General features: G+C 34.5%; 1 protein-coding gene across 1 annotated transcript in view; it reads right to left on the reverse strand.

The window, feature by feature from the left end:
* Positions 1–6,001: 6,001 nt before the first annotated feature.
* Positions 6,002–21,199, reverse strand: part of LOC146138105 (serine/threonine-protein kinase PLK1-like) — a 37,311-nt gene continuing 22,113 nt past the window's right edge. Inside the window, exons 5-11 of the mRNA XM_083394871.1 lie at positions 18,213–18,341; positions 15,771–15,949; positions 13,680–13,838; positions 9,324–9,401; positions 7,663–7,868; positions 7,371–7,502; positions 6,002–7,303 (exon numbers count right to left, since the gene is read on the reverse strand). Coding sequence (XP_083250997.1) covers positions 7,097–7,303; positions 7,371–7,502; positions 7,663–7,868; positions 9,324–9,401; positions 13,680–13,838; positions 15,771–15,949; positions 18,213–18,341 — 1,090 coding nt within the window. The 3' untranslated portion in view covers positions 6,002–7,096. The remainder of the gene's footprint in view (positions 7,304–7,370; positions 7,503–7,662; positions 7,869–9,323; positions 9,402–13,679; positions 13,839–15,770; positions 15,950–18,212; positions 18,342–21,199) is intronic.

The raw sequence follows: 21,199 nt of genomic DNA on the forward strand, positions 1-21,199 counted from the left end.
CTTATTCAGACGGCTTTAGGTTATAATCCGATAGGATAAGATTTAATTGTGACTATTTAGGTCGTGTTCCAACCAATTTAGGTTTTTTTCTGATAGCTTTCGATCATGTTCCGACAGTTTTAGATCTTATTCTGGGGTATTTTGGTGTTATTCCGATAATTTTGGATGATAATTTGACGAATTGGGTGTTAATTCAACAGATTTTGATAGTTTTCCGCTTTAGGTCTTTTTCCTATGGTGTATATCCTATTCCGTTTTATTGTTAATTCCATTGATGGCTTAAATCCGCTCTGGCTGTTAATCCAGTGTCGATTTTATTAAAATATAGGACCTTTAGTTGCCTTGGCGGAGTTGTAACGTTTGAATTATTCCGAAGTTTACGTTAATCTGTTTTTGATCTTATTACAAGGGCCATTTTTATTTTAACCTAAAAAAAAATTTTTAACTTTATTTTTATCAAATTTTAACTTTATTTTAACCTAACCAAATTGCTTGTTTGTAGAGGCCACAGTTCTTCCTTGAATTGATGCCAGTTTCCCAAACATAATATTTTGTCGATTTCAGACCCAAACGTAATATTTTGTCGCAAAGTCAAGGTGTTTTATGGATTATATAAAATGTGTCGGGTTTTTTGGCGATAGATTTAGCTTAAAAGACCACGTTTATGAAGATCAGGTGTTTTATAAGAAATATTTAAATACGTAACAATAAATAAAAAAATTGACAATTTGCGATAAAAGTTACTGCTGATCCAATTGGGCTTGTGACATTTTTCCTGCTTTTATGGGTTAATATGGTTTAATTGTGTTGCAGTTCCTGATTTACAATGCTTCACGACGATTTTGCAAAGAATACTAACTTTATTTTGACCTATAAACTTCTTAGAAACAGTCCCCTAGGTGCTGAAAACAACTTTATTCTTTGATTCGTGGACAGACGAGGTCCTTAAAAAAATAAACCAACAATGGGTGTAAGGTACACCAGGGGTCGGGAACCTATGGCTCGCGGGCCATATGGCTCTTTTTGTGAGCCATGGCTCTTTTGGTGAAGGAATCTTACTTGTAGATAAATCCAAGCTATCATTTCTCAGAATGATCTGCATAAAACTGCACGCGGCCACGGCCGCTTTTCTAAGTTTATATTGCCTTTTTTATTACACATGTAGCAAATTTTGGGCGCTTTGCGCGAATTCTATTTGTTTTTCGAGACTGTTATCCCGTTTCAGGAAATCTCTTAATATCAAAAAGGCCCTATTCTTTTAACAGGACTCCGTAATCAAAGTTGTATAAACTTAGCTTATTCATTTTAGGTGCATAGCATGTTCTTTCCCTTTAATGAGAGAATAATAAACGGCCCTGCTTAATTTACTATTTTTGGCCGACCTATAACTAGAAGTTAAAAAAGTATTATATGGCTCTAGTTAAAATATAAATATTTGGCTTTTATGGCTCCCCTAGCTAGAAAGGTTCCCGACCCCTGATGGAGTCCAACCATTGACAGACTTAGACAAATACGTCGTTAACATGCACCAGTTGTTAAACCTCTGCAAGATGTTTCACGCCTCGTATTTCGCCAACAGGCTGAAAAGCGTGGAAGTATATTTCCAAAGTAGCGGGCACATCAATGTGTTCGTGACAGCACTCGATCACGGCTGTTGCCTCCAGCAAAAATAACTGTTTTTTTAAAGCTTACAATAATTAGAAGGGACAAGGCGTTGGGACTAGTAATTTAACCTTACAACTATAATATTCTACAATGCCATACAAGTTTGCAAGCCAGAAATTACGTACCATCTATTTTTTGTTTTGTAAAAAATAGGTTTTGCTCGCCAAGCGCGGGGCCCGTAGCAGGTGTTACATCTGCTACTATGTTAATCCAGCCCTGTGTAAACCATTGAATTATTATCAAAATGTGTGCCGGGGCTCACTAGTGTGCAGAGTTAAACTAAAATTTCTAGGAATTCAACTAAAATTCCTAGGAATTCAACTAAAATTTCTAGTATTTCAAAGAATTAGAGCAAAATGACCAATTCTAATCTAATTTGTAAATTGGTTGTGTGCTCCAATTCTAGTTCTAATACAAGTGGATTTGACCGAAAAGGCTACTTTGTCCAAGACATTTTAGTCTGTCAGTCAAAACAAAATATTCCAATTAATAGTTTTTTGGACGAAACGACTTCTAGGTGTTTTTTTAGTCTAAAAAGCATAGTCTACGTACCAATGATAGGACAGGATTAACGTTCTAATGACAATAAATTGCGTTATAAACACATTGTTGTCAATAAATAAACTTAATGCAATTCGAGTTTAGTCTGGTTGTCAAGAATTCACTATTTCCGATTCTAATTCTAGCCTAATCTAGTTTGAGAAAACTGAAATTCTCTAATTGTAATTCTAATCTAACTTTAAAAAGCTAAAATAAATCCAGTTGTTCGAGTAGCTATGCTAGTGTGCCCGGAGGGATTCTGAAGTGTTCCATTAGCCCAGTGGTTCTCAAACTGGGGTCCGCGAGATAATTTTCTGGGACCGCGAAGCACCTAATAAAAAAATCATCACGACGCCCCTAAAGAAGAATATTTTTTGTGCAATAAAATTTTCAGGCAACTTACTTTTCAAAACCAATCTTAACAAACACAATAATAATAACGATGCTATACATCAGGGGTCGGCAACCTACGGACGGCCGATGTAATTCATTCGGCCCGCCCCCCTTTGACAAATTAGACCCGAGTCCATTTCACATACTTTTTTACTATTTTGACTACGTGCGAAAAATTTTCGCGCTTCGCACGAATCATCATTCTACGTCCGGTTTGTTTACGTTTTGATGCGGTCTTTTCAATTATAGATCAGCGCTTCTTTACCGTTGCGTCGTGGAAGGCCGCTAAGTACGTCACGGAAAACGTATCCAAAATGCTGTACATATATTTTTTAACATTTTTTATTTACGGCAATATATTAAAACTTGCAAGAAATTTAAAAGAAATGCCGGTATACAAAAAAAATCGCGCTCGTTTCGCTCGCCAGTTGTGCCTTGACTTAAAAAGGTTAACAAACACTGAGACTTTAAATGTTATCGCGTTACCTCAAAGTATTTTATTACAATTTTCATTAGTAGTATGGATGACGACGTGTGAATTCAATACCAAACAAACGCTTTTTTTCGCACTTTGCTCCAACACTTTACTGCCTTCTAAAATGTAATTAAACACGTTTTTAAGTGCAAAAACGATCCAAGGCCCGGCTGATTCACAGTTGTTCTAACATGAAAATAACCCAATTCTTATAGTTGGGATCTTTCTGAGTTTGGTTTAGGCCCGCGACTAGAAAAAGGTTGCCGACCCCTGCACTAAACTATCACAAGCTACAGACTAACAGTCACTTCAATTATCTTATGATTGACTAAATTATTTCCATTGTTGTTTTCGCCAATTGTTACGGCCATTAGGTGTCAATAATTACAGCAATTATCTCAATATGGTCGTAAATGTAAGGATTTGTATCACCTATCCAATGTCAGGATTAACTCTGCCTAGAGCAGGGGTCGGCAGCCTACGGCCCGCCGCCTCTTTGACAAATTAGACACGAGTCCATTTCACATACTTTTGGACTATTTTAACTATGTGAGTGCGAAAAATGTTCGCGCTTCGCGCGAATAATCATTCTGCGTCCGTTTTGTTTAATATTGGACATATTTTTTCCAACAGTTTTTATTTTCAGCATTGTGATTACAAAAAACACCGGTATACCAAAAACAAACTTGCTCGCTTCGCTCGCGAGGTGACCCTTCACTTAAAACGGTTAACAAACAATAAGCTAGATTAACTTTAAGTGTTATCGCGTTTTCTCAAAGTAGTTTTATTACACTTTTCATAAGAAGTATGGATGACGACGTGTGAACTCGAATTTTAAACCAAACAAACGCTTTCTATCGCGCTTTGCGTTAAGACTTTACTGCCTCTGTAAATGTAATTAAATACGTTTATAAGTGTAAAAATATCGCCCGCCTAATTCACAGTTGTTCTAACATTTCAATACCACGATCCTTAGTTTTTATTTTGTGCGGCCCGCAGAGACCTTTCTGAGTTTGGTTTTGGCCCGCGACTAGAAAAAGGTTGCCGACCCCTCGATGTTGTACATAGGCCTAATTGTGGGTAAAAACGGAGGAACGCCAAGCTCAGGCTCGACCTTAACGCGCAAAGCGACATTACGCTAACGTAATTCCAACGTGTTAGCGCTCGTCGTCGCAATACACGATTAGTTGTCCATTCACGTGATTGCATGCTTTGAGTTAAATTGTGCATTGTGGCGTCATAGTATTGATTTGTTCTAATGAGAATTACGTTTTTACAGCTTGCTGCGCTGCCACTGTGAGTCACGGTTTTAAAACTTATCGTGATTGCTCCGCTCAAATAAAGTGTTTTCGATAGCGTTACATTACTGAATACGGTATCAACAAGCCTGTCTACGACTGCAATAGCACCGGTCCCATTTAAAACCATTAAAAACAACGTGTTATTTTGTGTATATTTTAAGGGGACCGTGAGCAATTTAAAAAAAATACAAAGGGACCGTTGCGTAATTTATTTAAAAAAGTTTGAGAACCACTGCATTAGGCTGTTTCTAATTTAGAAAAGTGAACTAGTCGTGTTTTGTTCATAGGCATGCAAGCAGGAAGGTGAGACTTAAATGCAATCGTACCATTCTTTTGGAAATAATGGCGTTTACCTAATCCTGTGGATGTGCGTATTTCAAACTTCTTGGTGTGCCGCTAGCGCGGATCCACGATTTTAGTTTGGCAGGGTACTGTAAATATTTTCAGAGATGAAGTCACAAATGTAATCTAAACGTGACGCCGGTATAAGTACAACACGGCGCATTTGGGCTAAAATGTTTTTATCAAAATAGAATAAGACAAAGTACAAACTAATGAAAATTCGATTTTTTTTTGCTTTTGAGTACCTAACAGGCAAAAATTTCAGTTGGCACATACTTGCCTCCCTGGCGTGCCTTGAGAAAATATGTTTGAGAAACACTGCTTTAGGCTGAAAAGATTTCTTCATAACGCCAACAATCAAACATAGTCTACTTATAAACATGTTTACGGTGCTGTTGTTTAAACACTCTATTATTGGTTTCTGCGTTGGTGTGAATATATGACGTTTTAATTGAAAATGTTGTAGTCTCGATTTATTTAATTGCCGAAGGAACTTTTTAATCAATTTAAACAACGCGATATTTTTATTTTGTTTATCATTTACAACAAATGTGTATGGCAAATCAGAGTCGATCTATAGGCTTACTTGGGTTTTTGTGCGAGAAAGCACCTTCAGAGTTACAGGTGTACAATAGCCTACGCTGCTATAAAAGAATAGTGAACCATCGTATGAAAAAGAACAAATTGGAAACTTAAAAGGGGGCTTGTTGGACAACATACACTGTTTACGAAGTCTTCCTTTAGCAACATTATGTTGTTGCAAGTATAGGCCTACTAGTTATAGGTATAAAAATAAATATTTTTGAGCTAAGCAGTTATGCGCCGCATTTAAGTTTGTGGTCGTTATTTTTTATTCATCGGCCTTTGATGAAATGTTTTATGCCCGCAAAAATTGGTTCCGGCTAGTTAAAGGCCTGCGTCATAGATTATCTCCTGATGTATTGCGTACCACAGCAGCAGAATCCTGTAGTGCAACGCAGTGCTTTAATGTTTTTAACCCCACGGCGCAACTGTAGAATTTTTAAACCCGGCAAGCAAAGTAAGCTCTAATTTTTCTAGTTAGAACGGTATTTCTTTTAAAACACTTGTATTTTAAAGGTCTTAACGCTCCTTTGTCTTCAGGACTTTGGGATTAAGAAGGTAAGCCAAACAAATGGATAAAAACATCCATTTACCGGCGACGCACCTGTTAACGTTTCAAAAAAAATACCCGCCGAGAACTTGCGGAGTTCGGTTTGGCCCGCGACTAGGTAAAGGTTGCCAAACTCTGGTTTAAGAGTAGGTGGCAAAAGCCAATGCGGGACAACTCACACTATTAGCAGACAAAGGTTGTTATTCGGGCTGTCAGTAGGCTACAACACGCTGGACCTTACGCTATTTTCTATTTAAGGTATAGGAAGACGCAAACCAACAGATGGGAGTATGGGCAATCTAAGAATAAACCAGCATCATACTAGCAAAACAGCTTAGCCCCACTTTTAACTACGTTGGCTTAAAAGTTGAATAGATTGAGCGACTTCAATAAACTATAGCTCTTCGCTTATTTAATGATACCTTACTTTGTTTATACACCTTTTTAAAAAACATTTTAGAACTGTTAAAATAACATAGGACTTTAAAAGGAAGCGTCGAGTTTTTTGATAATTTTATGTTCTAACCATAAGATTTGTAAAGCCTCGTGTGGTATAATCATGCTCCTGGATAGAGTGGTAGTAAGCACCACATTAGGTTTGCAGGTCATTCACCATGTTTAAAAACTAATGTAAGGTTGAGATTATACACTTGCCTGCCCACTCATTTGCTTCGGTAAGTTTTGATTGACACCCACTTGCCCTAGTGCAAATTTTAGTTCAACAGCAAGCAACCCGTCAATGTGTTAATCGTTCTAAATAAAATAGTTGAATCTGTGCCTTGAACTTCTAACAATAACGCTTTGTTCAAAGCGATAAAATACGTTGTTGTTGCCAATAACACCAAAACTCTTGCTACATGACGAGTTAGTAATTATTAACGTGGTAAGACGTAGAGACTAAAAAAGGCCATGTTTTGCTACAGCTAAAAAATCTAAGCTTAGCTTTTGATAAAAAAATAATTTATCATTAAAATTATCATATCGGCCACAACCACGTAGTCTCAAACAATATCAATGTTACATGATACTTTCGGTTGAACTAAATTAAAAAAATTCGTTGCCATTCTCAACAGGATTTTAAAATTAAAACACAAGAATATTTTACAATAATTAATGATATGGGAAAACCGGCAGTGAAAAATATATTACAAAAGCAAGATTAGTTTTAAAGTAATCCTGTAAGTTGCCTTCACCGAAATATGTTCAATAACAAAAAATGAACTATTCAATAACGTTATTTTTTATGCATCAAGCTGTCTCCTTATGTTTGGCAGTTGTAGATCGACTTGTTATAAGTTTCTCCAGCATAGTGCGACAATAACGTAGACGATGAGCCAGCTCTCTGCAGCAGCCGTGTTTTTCTAGTTGAGTCATTCGAAATGTTCGGAAACGTTTGTTGGCATCAATGTAAGTAACAGCACCCATTAGTGGACATAAAATGACTTTTGTGTGGTCCTAAAAATGTAAAAGAAATGTTTCACTAAAAATATCAATCACATGGGATATAAAATCAACTTATTACATTAAAAAAGTTGATTTGCAGAGCTCCATTGCTAAGGTGAAGAACAATTGCACTTCTGGTTCTAAACCAAGTCCGCAAAAAAGGTAATCTTGAAAATTGGTCCCCCTCTTTTGGAGCCATGCCCGCACCAGCCTTAATAAACAACAGTTTTAGCATTAATAACAACATAAAAGTAAGGTTTACAAACACCTGAAACTACTTCTTAAAACAAAACATTACTTCCAATCAACTATAAAAATAGCCTACTATAAATTCTATGCAAAACCAATCCGGTTTATAAATTTTTTTAAACCTTTAAAAGATGCTCAGACATGTAGTTCCTGAAGTACTTTAAAAGTGTTACTTTTTTCATCAAAGGTTCAGGATAAGATCGTAGTGTATGATAAGATTCGACCATGTCTTTGTCAATATATTCAATTTGTTCATTGTTGTTATATAACAATAGACGAGTACAATCGTTGAATAAAACTCCATTACTGTTGTCACATAGTTGATAACCTGGTAACAAAAATAAATCTTATTTGTTTTTGTTTTTAATTTATCTTTCTTTTTGTATTGAACTAGAATGGTGACTTCATATTTTCCCTAGCTGTTTAGTGACATTAAATAGGTCTGTCATTTGCAGCTGTCAAATTCAAAATTATGTAACAGTTGCAGCAGGCATTTTATTAACATGTCATTCTTTGCTGTCAATCATAGCAATCAGTTGTTAAGAGAAATTCCACATCTGAATGAGTGGTTATGTGCCAAGTTACTTAATCCATAAAGCATGACATTAATGCAAATTCCCGCCAAAAGAACACTTTGCTCAGCTCTAGTGTAAACAGGCCTTATTGCAGTGTAAAGGTAATCAATTGTATCCATAAATGCGCTTCATGAATCTTTTAAAAAAAAATTGTATCTTGGCCAACTTTACATTGCAGTTTCTAAAATTATTTTTAATACGCCTTTTCCTTGTGATTATGGATGACGCTGTATAAACTTAAATGTAATTAGAATCGAGGGCAGATACATGCTTATTAAATTTTGACCTAAAAAAAATGTTAACCTACTAGAAATATATTGATGAATCAAGTACCAATTTAGTGTGTCAGATATTTTTGATGTTTTACAACAACCAGTGGGGATTTTTTAGGTGTATGCAAAAATCTTAAAAATGCTTGTTGATATTTTGAGCATATTATAAACAAATTTGACTTGAAATAATTTAGACAATTTAACAAAATTTTGACTTTTTTGCCAAGCTACAAAATAATCGCCACTTATAGCATTGTAAAACTGTTGTTAACTAATGTGCACTAGCCATTGCTAAAGGTGAGTCATATAAAAAAAAAAAACGTTTGGGAACCACTGGCTTAATTGAATACATTAGCTGTTCACAAAAAATTATATTGAGATTTGCAATGGGAAGTTTAGTTTGAATGAACATTTATTGTTTAAAAATCATTCCAGCATATATGGCAATATTCATGGTTCTTAACTTTTAATAGCTCCCCCCTCCCTTTCCACCTTTTGTGCCCCATAAAACACAGTGCCAAAAGAAAGGTCTCTTAAGTCACAATATTATCCACAAATTTAAGTTTAACTGGAAGAATTAAAATGATTTGAGGCTGTGGTATCCCAAAGACTGTTCTGTGCCCCCCAGGGGGGTTTTCAAAACCAAGCTTAACAAACATAATAATAATAATTATGCCATATGTAGGCCTAATTTATGGACAAGAAAACTAATTTGTGAAAAACGAAAATAATTTTATGGGAAAAGAAAGAAAAACGACCTGTACGTTCAAAGTGACATTACGCCAAACGTAATTCCAAGGTGTTTCCTCAAAATGCAAAACTTATAATACTGTTAACTAAAAACTTGCAAAGGTGATTTTATTGCAGAGTGAAAATTTGTCATATAAAATTTGTTAAATAAAAATTACTTCACGAGTATTTCTGCTCTACAATTACCTAATCCATATTTGTCCGTATAGTCAACCCATTTGCTGATCCAAAGTACAGGGTGTGCAGCTGGATCCTCAGCTTCATCTAGTCACAAAAACAACATTTGTTCTAAAATTCTTAGTTATCTTGGTTGATAAAATAGTTTTCAGGAACTAGTTTTGATGAATATTAAATATTTAAGTAATAAATATTTAGTTGAAATATTTATTTTGGATATTTAATTTACTCGAATAAAATCATAAACACCAAGCTTAAGGTGCTGAGGGAGATACTAGTACTTGTGGTGCTCAGCCCTACTAAAATAGTTAATAATCTATATGTAAAATATTGTATATTTCTGTTTATACGTGCAAAATAAATTAGTTTAATAAACACAACTCATGCAACATAAAGACCAAACCTGTTGACTTTGTAAACCAAATCTAACTGTTTGTAAAAGCTGAATTGTAGCTTAACAAAATTACCATCTTGAAACTTTTATTTGTTAAAACAAAGCCTATATAACCATGAAGTGACACTTCCCTAAACGCAGAAATGTTGCACAATTTTCATGCATTTATAAAAATCATGAAACTAATTCTTAAATATAACTTCTTTGGCATACAAAATCACTATATCAGTGAGCATTTTTGTAATGTCACATTCATGAAATTATAGTTCTTACAAAAATTATTCTCCATAAGCACATTCTAATATTACATCATTTGAGTGCACAGAATTATTTTCAACCCAACTACAGCTTGGAGTTAAGCAAACATTGGTGCTATAGTGCAGTTGTTGCTATAACCGTAGCATAATAACACCAGGGAATAAATAGATGACTGGTTTTTTAACTGTATTGTTCGTTTTTCGTCAGGACCTACTGTCTGAGCCAGAAAGGTTTTTAATGTAATTGGGACAAATTTTGACCTGCAAAAATATTTTTTTTTTTTTTTAAAGATTTGACCTTTTCAAGTATACATTGATTTAAACAACTTAATGTTGTTTGAAGTCCTGCATTAGTGTCTTGCCATCGCCAACCACACATTTTTAATGTTTTACTGACCACCGGTCGAACACAAATCAGTTATATTTCGGGTTTATGCAAAACTCATGAAAACGCTTAGTTAATAGTTTTGTCATTTCAAAAAGATAAACCACTACAAAGAAAAACAAGGCACTGGTTATAAAAAAATGCTGCGTATAGTTGAAATACAACATAAATATAATTAATAACAAAAACCTAATATATTATTGGAATAGGAAATGGGATAAATAATTGGATCACAAGCGAAAAAATACAGCAACTATTTTTCAATACATTGCACAAAATCAGAGACACACAACTGTAAAAAGCAAAAACGAAGTTCGAGCTGAACTTTATGCGATAAACCTGGCCTGCTTAGTGAATTCTGCTGGCTGGCGTATATCGTATATTACTTATGTCATTGAATTTAATTCAAAACTAATTTTTTTCTAATAGACAGTTTCAAAAAGCTGAATAAGGTTTTTTTTTAAATTTTATAAGCGATTTGTATGTATCTTTAATCGATTTTCATTTGAAATAATTTTGACCTAACAGGCAAATTTTGACAAAATTTTGAAGTCAAAAAATTACCGCCCTACTCCTAACTTTAATGACATCGTTAAAATATCTATTTTTGTTTAATATTAAATTTTACTTATTTAAAATGTTTTTTTTTAAAATTTCATTTGAACATGTTCACTGCGATGCGACCCACCAGTGGGTAATGCATAAAATTTGGCTACTGCGTTATTTTTTCGCTATAAAATATTGTGTTAAGATTTTGTAGCTCTCTACACCTACCTAGCGACAGTAATATCTAGCAATATATCTCCTGTTTGTAATGTTCGTCAATATGCTATTGATGTAAACCCAATCGCTAATAAACCATAAAAATAGTACTACGAATCCCTTGTGTTTTTCAGGGGTGAACAATCCAACAATCGGGTGGTTTTATGGTAAATTAATAAAAAAAGTTGATTCATAAGAAAACTGTTGGTTGTATTTAAGATTTATAAGAAAACTGTTGGTTGTATAGAATTTAGATAAAAAAATGATCAAGAAGGTTGTAGATTTTTGTGGTTTGGGCCCAAGGGTTGGTGGTGCATTTTTTAGGGGGCTTAAATATTGAAAACCGTAAAACAAATAAACCTAAGTTTAATATATAATATTACAATAATTAACCAGGTAAATAAGCCTGTTTATAATGACCCAATTATTGAACCGACCATGATAATAAGGCCCTGAAAAATACCCCCTGACAAAATATACGACAACCGCAACCCCATAAAACAATGCAGGATTCATTTTGCAACAATTAAAACAGAAATTACTGACAATATATTACATATGATCTATCACACAAGCAAATAACTAAGCTTTACTCTATAACAGTGTTTCTTAACCTTTTTTACTTGGAAGGCCAGATTGAACAACCTTTATTTAACCCCAAACACCATTCATAACTACCAGTAACTCCACAAATATTTTCAACCCTAACCCAATTGCTACCCCCACCAACTACCCGCCCATAAGCCCAAACAGGGTCCAAAACAGCGACGCCCAAATGCCAAACAGGTGTCCCCCCAATCATCCCATACCCTTTCCCTACAGTTTTGGGCGTAATTTTGTCCATTTAAGTCTTATTCAGGTTAATTTGGGTCTTAGTTTGACATGTTTAGGTCTTATCTAGACCATTTTAGATCTTATTCTGTCATAGTCTTTACTGTGAATTTGGTGTTATTATGTCGGTGGTCTTAGTACTATGGTATTATAGATAATCTGATTTAGATATTGTTGCTTTGTAGATCGTAGTGTTTTCTACTTGAAAGTACTGTGGAATCAATGTAAGCTTAATAGGAAAGTAAAAATACATGTTTTATATGTTAAATTATTTTTTCAAAATTATACAGTCCTGGAAATAAGTTTTCGGCCCATATAAGACGGGCTAAATTTGTAATGGTCAAGAGAATAAGCAGTGGTTCTTAACCTTTATAAACTTACAGTACACTAAAGATTACAGAACAAATGTGCCACCCCTTACCAAAATAAATGACAATTGATTATTTATGGAACGTTAAACTGTGGAGCTGATTCCTTAGGTATCTTTTGCAGTGCGCATTAAGACTTTTACTTGTTTTTACTAATAATGTTTTTTCTGGTAGCACATCAATTCGTTGTGTGTGATGCCTGGCCTGTTGTTATTATAGTGTTAATTTTACTCACTATTAGAAGCTACCTAAGAAAATGTTTTTTCTGGTAACACATCAATACCAAGTGTGGCATGACAAGGCGGTTGCTGAACAATGGCCATTTTTTTCACAGTAATATTTAGAATTACCTACATAATTATTATGAAAAACTGTTTGCCGCAGAAAGTATTAAAATTAGGCATACAGGTAAGCATACAAAACTTTGATGCACCATATCTATTGGATTAGTGGTTCTTAACCTTTTGACACTTGTGGACCAATAAAAAATAGTAAAATCCTGACAAGAGGGCTTTTCATTAATTAAAAATAAAACTTATGAAGTAGTATAGTATTATACAGGGTTACTAGTTAGTCTGGAAATGTTAGTATAAAATTCTGACATTTTAGGACAAATAATCATTTTTGCATAATCCTATAGTGCAGTGGCTCTCAAACTTTGTTTTTAATGGTATCAATGGGACGGGTGCACTTGCTTCTTTGCTGTCAGCTCGGCTATGTTAACCTCTAACGAATCACTCTATTTGAGTGAAGCAATCACAAACAGTATTAAAACCGTGGCCGTACAGCCCACAGTAACAGCGCAGCAAGCTGTAAAAACGTTATTCTCATTAGCACAACGCAACACTAGGACGTCACAATGTACAATTCAACTTGAAGTATGCAACAACGTAAATGAACAACTAATAAAATCAACTTGGTTTGGATAAGTAAGTAGCTTAAAAACTTTATTGCACAAAAAAATTTCTTCTTCAGGAGGGTCATGGCTTAAATTTGAACTTATTCCGATACAAGTTAATTTTGATCATTTTTACGAAATCCTGAAAACAAAGTCACTTTAACCTCATAACTCACGGAATACTAACACCCCAATCAATTTTTTTTTCATACAGGGGAAGTATACCAAAAAAGATGATAATTCCCTTTCTGTTGCCCACCAAAAATGGTCACGGCTTGGTATATACCGGTCTACTGCAACAATAACACTCTTGTTTCAAGTGACTATGTTTTGTAACAACAATGCATTAACTGAATCTAAACGAAGTCAGTATTTTTACCAAGAAATAACAGTAAAGCAACACAACATTTAAATAAATCACAATATCTATTGGTATGTGTTTTATTTTAAACAAACATAAAAAAAATTACCCATCTCTATTACTCTTCGCTGAGAGGGGTTAGAATCAAGTAACTCAATTAGTTGATGAAGAAGTTCGCCCATATGGAAATCAGCAGATTCATTGCTTCGGATTTCATTTTGAACTGTATCGACTTTGCTTAATCCTCCTGCTGTTGTTGTTGGTGTGCCTGCACAGAACAGGCTTACATTAATTATGTAAAAGGATACAAATTTTAGGCCTCTGAAAAAATTGTCTTTGTTTACTATTGGGTAAGAAAACAATACCATTAAGTATGACCTATAGCGAAGGGTTAATTAAAAGGTAAGTTCAAATACCGTCAACAATGTTTATACATACTACATTTTTCCATTTTTTCTTTTCAGACTAAAAATGAAAATTTAAAACCCCTTTTGAAGCTTACAATTGAAATACTTAGGTACCCACTATGCCTGAATCTGTAATGCAGTTTAAAAATTAAATGAAAAAGTCAATAAGGTTTAATGAATCAACATCATCTTAATAACATTCATTTTCAATTAAAAAACTCTATGTTTATGTTTTAAATCATCTATAAAACGTTAATACTACGGCTTATGACAACATTATAGAAAACTTTAAACCAACAAAAAAAATATAAAACTTGTGTCAGATAATGCTTTTCCATTGTAAAAGCCTTACTTCCAGAGTTTATAATATAGAAAACTGAAGAAAATGACCAAGAACAGACAAATCTTGATCTTGAATTGTTGATGTGTTATGCTCACACAAAACACTTTTGTATTAGGGATTGTCTTCATAATATATTAAGGAACCCTTCCTGACTATGTTAAGTCTTCTACCGACAAGTTAGGAAAGGTAGCCAAAATTGTATTTCCAATAAAAGTCTGTAAATGCAACTTTCTATTTGCGATCTAGGAATATAATGTTAAGAGAGCAGAACACTACTAGATCGAATTTTCAGTTAATTAGGGTACAAAGTGTCCGAAACCACCATGGGAAAGTTAATGCAGCTCATCTTGATTCAGTCATCTGAAAGGATATCAAAAGCTTATTTAGCATTAGGTGAACTTGCTAGTGTACTTTTGCCTTTTAAAGAAAGAGGCCACGCAACAAGTAGACTGAGACAGAGTTGTACCCTGCTCTTCAATTTGTCCAGATTTGATTGGTCTACAAAACCAGGATCATAATAAAAGACTGACCTGCACTCAATTGAAAGCAATTTTATAACTAAAAAACGAAACTTAGCAGGAACTTTATTATAAAATGTAATGCAACTGTTTTAGAGCAAGTAAAAATCTAAAATTTGACAGGGCAATTATAATTTTAATGGTAAAATTAATATAACATATGTCCTATAATTGATTCCATTCTGATCTACACCTGATTCAATTCCATTGTATCACAGAAGGTTTTAGTTGTGCTTAATTTCAGAATGTGCACAAATTGCAAGCAGTATAAAGTGAGGAAGTCTTACTCAGGGGTGGGCAAACTTTTTGGCTCGAGGCTCGAGAGCCTCATTAAGCTCGCCCTACAAGTTGCAAGTTGAAGAAAAAAATAATAATTAGAGGCCCTGAAATATTTAAACAGCACTCTCATATACATGATATGACGCCTTCGGGAAGACACTCCAAAATCAGAATTTCTGTGCAATCAAGGGCATGTTAGAACAACAACAAGCTCTCTTAAGTGACATTCAAACTCACAACCTCCGGTCAAACCTTGGCCGTGGCTCTACCGCTGCGCTTCGCAGGCTTAGTGGTAGCTGGTCAAGAAACTATCAGAACACTGTTGCCAGCTACATCCTGTTAGTACATACAACTTCATTTGAAAGGGATCAGCAGCCCATATTCAGCAACTGAAACATTCATGTACACAATGTGTATATTTTGTAATCAAGCCCTACTGTTGACCTTAACGCTCAAACTACCATAACACTGTTGTCTCCTGCATCCCGTTTGTACATACAACCTCATTTGAATCACCAAAGATGCACATAGTGTGTACAAACACTTCAGTTGCTGATTACGGGCTGTTGATGCCCTTCAAATGTTTGAGCCAATACAAATTCATTTAGCAGAACAAATATATTTTTACAATAAAAAATCTGTAATAAACATACCATTATTAATTTCATGCAATGGTTTTCTGTGAACAAGGTGCAAAAGCTCTGGTGCAAATCTTGGAGCCACTGTCAAACATGTAGTTGGTAATCTTGGAGGCAAGTAGCCACTGGTAAAAAAATCTTCTCTCAGCAATGAGTGCACAGTTGGTCTTGATTGAGGATCGCTTCTCAACATGCTAAAAAGTATGTTTTTAGTTTTATATCGGTTTGCTATATTTAAATAAAATCAAATTCTTCCTTTATTAAGGATTAGTGGCTGTTTAAATTACAATTAGGTTTTAGTTGGTCAAACGCACAGGAAGAATATTGATAATTAAAACAAAAAAAGTAGATTGTATGATCATACTGTAGCACAGTGCTTTTCAACCTTTTTGCTGGAGTGGAACCCTATGAAAACATTACACTGGCTCGAGGAACCCCAGTGCAATAATTTGGTTGTCTCATGCATGCATGCAGCTAAACAATTTAGAAATTGCGGACCCCTGGTCTGTACTAGCGGAACCCTGGTTGAAAACCACTGCTGTAGCATATGTAAAGTCCCAACAATCTACCTGAAAAAGTCTTATCACATTTGTATGTCGGCAAAACTTATAGGAAGACATAATAAAATGTCCTAGTACTAACGCATGAAAATTTGTCATAGAGTTACTTCATATATGACTTCACAAAACAAGCAACCTCAAAACATTCTCAGTTGAACCAATGTGAAATATGCAACTGAATTTAAGGCTAAAAACACCTTCATAGAGGCGAGGACAAAGAAATAGAACAAAGTGAACATTTCTTTTTTGCAGGTATACTAAACAGGTAGACAGCGGTTCGTATGTGGACCTTTGAATTGTGGAATGTGAACCTTAACAAACCTTTAATTTACTGAAAAAAACATTAACTACTTTCCAGTAGGCAGACATCAATCAAGAGCTCATTGACAAAATTTCCTTTCTAGATCTGTCATTAGATGCATAAGGATTTTATGCTGAAAATATAATTTTTAAAAAGGGCTAAAACAAACCAAAAAGCAAAATAAGTTTGGCCTAAATAAATTTTGACATCATATGGCAAAAAAGCTAATGTTTTCAGTAATTGAAAAATACAAAATTTTGGGACACGGCATTGTTAAAAGAGAATATATTTTACCAGTACTAGGCTTCCAGCAATAATCTTTTACCGGAAGCTCATTCCGACTTATGTTTAACCACTTACAACTTAAGTGAAAACGTTTGTGAAGTTGATTTATAGTAACAGACAAAGTTACCCAAGTGGAGTGTTTACAGGGATCAATTACATTTATTAAAATTTCACTGACATAGCAACAGCTTTATTCACGGTGAAGAAAGAAAAGCATCTTATGCAAAGTTTACAATATTGTTTTACAGCCTTAAGTCGTTGGTTACTAAAAAACAGTCTTCCAAAAAAATTTGCCATTCTTGCATACAACACAATTTCTAAAAAAAAAAAAGGGTTAAAAACAACAAAGGTTAAAACATCTAAATTAACAACAATCTTTATTAAAATACAGAATACTGCAATTACGCCAGAAACTGCAACAGAAAGAAAATACATATAAGATTTCACATACAAAATGACAAAAGTAAAACACAAAACCAGAATTAATATCCATTCCAGATGGAAACCGGATGCTTTAGTAATTTAAAACAAAAACAATTTACTGGTTTGCAGTTGTTCTACATTTTGTCAGAGGCAATTTTCAGAGATTATTTTTCATGCTTAGTTCGTCAGTGTAAGTGGGTCATTATAAATAGGGTTTATCACTTAGGTTATTATTTTCATTGTGATATATTTTAATTTGGTTTAATTGTTTAGGGTACAGATTACGTTGAACTTTTTCATAATTTGTTTCTGCAAGGAAAAACACATATGGGCCAAAAATTCCCGCCCTTACCTATGACTTTACTAATACGAAGAAGGTAGTTTGCCAAGGGACACATTTCAACTAAACCTTAGCATACCTCTCTCTCAGTATATGTCAAACACTGCTATCCATCCCAAACAAAATGAAAAACTAAAAAAATCTACCAGCCCCCCCCGTATGATTGAAAATAATTGTAATAACAAACACTGATTTTAAAATACTGTTTTTTTTATAATAAAAAAGTATACTATAAACCAGTGCTCCGCAACGTTCCCGTATGTGTGTTACTTGCGTTTTTTAATTGTACTTTGTACAGCACATTATAACGAAAATGATGCATCAAGGCAGACATTTTAACTTTATGCAATAATCAATGTAAATTTTCCTTGCTATATAAAACTATGACCTATATTACGTTCAATCGCCAGAAGTCAAATTTTAAAACATCTTTTTAACTAACTCAAAGTGAACAAAAGGTTGCGGAGCACTGCTATAAACTGCCAAATTATTTTTAAACACTTTTTTATATATATTTAGATTCACTTGAAAAATTTAACAAATCTTACTTTGTAATCAAATGTTTTGCTGGGGCTGAAACATGAGTTGGGATTCTGTACTCATTCTTTTTAATTCTTGAATAAGTTTCTTTTAAAGACGTTGTTTCAAATGGAGGTTTGCCACAAAGAAGTGTATACCTGTACAAAACGATTTAATACTGTAAAATTGGGAGGAGTATGATAATGAATTACCAATTCAGTTTTAACAGGCCTCACAAAAAAATAACTAGGTGCCGTGTGTCACAGAAGTCTTTCTGTGGAAAAGGTTATGATATCTTGGCGAGTGGCATGAGCTGTGTTGCATAGTGTGGCAGTGTTTGAAGTGGTTGTGTTTTGTACCACCCATTTACTGTTCTTATTCTTCTTGTTTAACTAAACAAATGCAAACTTGGTTCTTAGCAACACTTCTGGAATAAAGTCACTGAATTGTAATGTAGCTTAATAATAAATTTCAAAGCCAAAAAGGTAGAGTAGATCGACAGCATCTTGATTAAGACGTTTCGATACAAACTTGTATCATCTTTTTTTTTTGTGTGTGTTCCACACTAACTGAAGATGATACAAGTTCGTATCGAAACGTCTGAATCAAGATGCTGTCGATTCGACCTCGACTTTTTTGGCTTTGAAATTTATTATAAAGTCACTGAAATTTTAGAACATGTGATGTGTTTTTTGCATTTCGTGATGATCGAGAAACATGCAGCCTACAACGTAAAACAGCAAGGCACTGGTCGTCACTATGTTGTTTGCCCCTAAGAATAAAAGTAACACCTTATAACAGTGGTTCTTAACCAGGGGAGATGCTCACCCATAAGTGGAGCGCCGACCAAGTCACAGGGGGGCGTGTGCAATAACTTTCATGGTTACATGTACACTTTGCCTTTATTCTGTCCAATAGTTACAGGAATTCTGCCTTTATTCTGTCTGCTGCTTTATAGTGAAACAACAGACATGTGTTATTTTTTGATTGGCAAGTATTTGAGCAACTAATTTTTAATAGTTCTTGGAGTCTAAGTTCTTTTAAATCATATGTGCAGACCGGTGGACCTTCAAAAATCAAAATCAACCCAAAATGCAAACATGACAAGTATGAAACTTAAAAGTAAAGAATGGAAACTTCGATTCAATAAGCAATTTGCTGCCGTCTATTTGGTATCATACGTGTTATATGTGGTTCTATTTAAGTTTTTCACATACAACTGGTCCTAAAATTGACTTAAACAAGATGTAACCTACTTTAAAACAGTTGGGTACAACACTTGCAGTATTGTGATTTGTGACGTATAATAAAGTCTAAAGTAGACCATTAACTCTATGTTACGTTACAATGTTGCAAATTATTAAGCTGGCGAAGTTCACAATTTGATGAACAAGCCCTCAACATCTTGCATTTTGCAGTTTAGATTTAAGAGTGTAATATATTTAGCAGACCGGCGGTTGAGAACCACTGGGTTAGACACCAGGCCATTGCTCTCAGTACAGTAACTGTTAATGTTTTTTTAGAACAGCCTTATTCAAATTACATTTTTTCCAAATTAGATGAAAGTTATTCCCCTTTTCTGTAAAATTCATCTTACACCTTTCTCTGTGATGACAAGCTAGCGCCAGGTGTCTGTTTTTTAAAGAGTATTTTCATGGAGACCTACTGATATGTGATCCACAAATACTAAATTGCCTTTGTTATAATACTTGTTAATATTTGATGGGGCACAAAAAACAAAACAAATATAAAGCAAGGCGAGCCAAAAAAAGGCTAAGAACTGCCTTTTAAGGATGAAGCCTGTGTGGAAGCTGATTTAATCTACTGACAAGTTATCAGCATGAAAGTGAAAAATTATTAAATTCTTCGTCTACGCAAACTAAAATTCTTATAAAATTTTGCTTTATATGAATAACCTTGTGGCGTAATAGCTTTTTAAAAAGAAAAGTATACTAATATATATATTTTTTTAAAGAAAACTATTGCATTATATGTGATAAGCTTTTATTTACAAGAACTTTCTTGGAGCCCCTCCTCCCTATTCGTAGGTGAGATTATTGTTTTCTGTTTGTTTTTATCAGGGTTTAACTCACCGTCCGAAGCGGCAATGTTTTTATTGTAATTGGGCCACGCGGCTTAAGCACAGGGGGGTGTTTCTTTGAAATCTCAGTAAAGAATGATCAGAAAGCTAAAACCATGATTGCTGTGATGTTACATGGAAAACATTGCACCTGGCATTGAAAACACGTTGTGCTTATCGCCGCCACCGCCTAATCACAGCTTGTTATCTTTGTTTCATTTGGCATTTCGCCTGTCACTGACTCAAGTAATCTCAAGCAGGCCTGTTAACAAATCGGCGACATCGAACTACAAATAACCGAATTTGTTGATAAGCATCGTTCATTTTGCTGACATCGAAGTGCAACAGTTTGTGATTGATACGTCACAGAGGCTGTTCTGACACCACAATTCCATAGTTTTTTGCACACAATTAAAATCACATGACATTCTGAATGAGTCAACGAGGTGTTGCGTTTTGTAGCTTCGAACAGACAGTTTTAAACAGCCGTAAGCTACAAATAATCGATGTTTTCAACTTTTAGAACAGTGGTCTTCAACCTTTTTAACAAGCGACCCCAATTTAAATAAAACGAAATCAGAATTTACATTGCGACCTCCCTTTTTTCAGTTAGAAAATATTATGCTGGAACTGCATAACACAGGCGAATATGCATAAATATACGCAATTCCAGAGAACGTGGCTACCCACGTGGAAAAAAAGATTGTCTGGTTAACATAATGATAAATTTGAATTTAACACATGAATTTAACGAGTGAAATGCACCCGCTGTTATTTCAGCAAATTCTTTCGCAACATGGCGAATCTATGACAGAAAAAAAGATCTATTATCCAGTCTTGTTCGTTGGACGGCGTCAGGCTGTCGCCATAGTAATGCTCAATTTTTTTCTGAGTTGCTGAAGGTGTCCAAGTATGTAATTTTGGAAACATGTCAAA

Source organism: Ascidiella aspersa, chromosome 7 (genome assembly GCF_963924565.1).
Source record: "Ascidiella aspersa chromosome 7, kaAscAspe10.2, whole genome shotgun sequence".
NCBI classification, from domain to species: Eukaryota; Metazoa; Chordata; class Ascidiacea; order Phlebobranchia; family Ascidiidae; genus Ascidiella; species Ascidiella aspersa.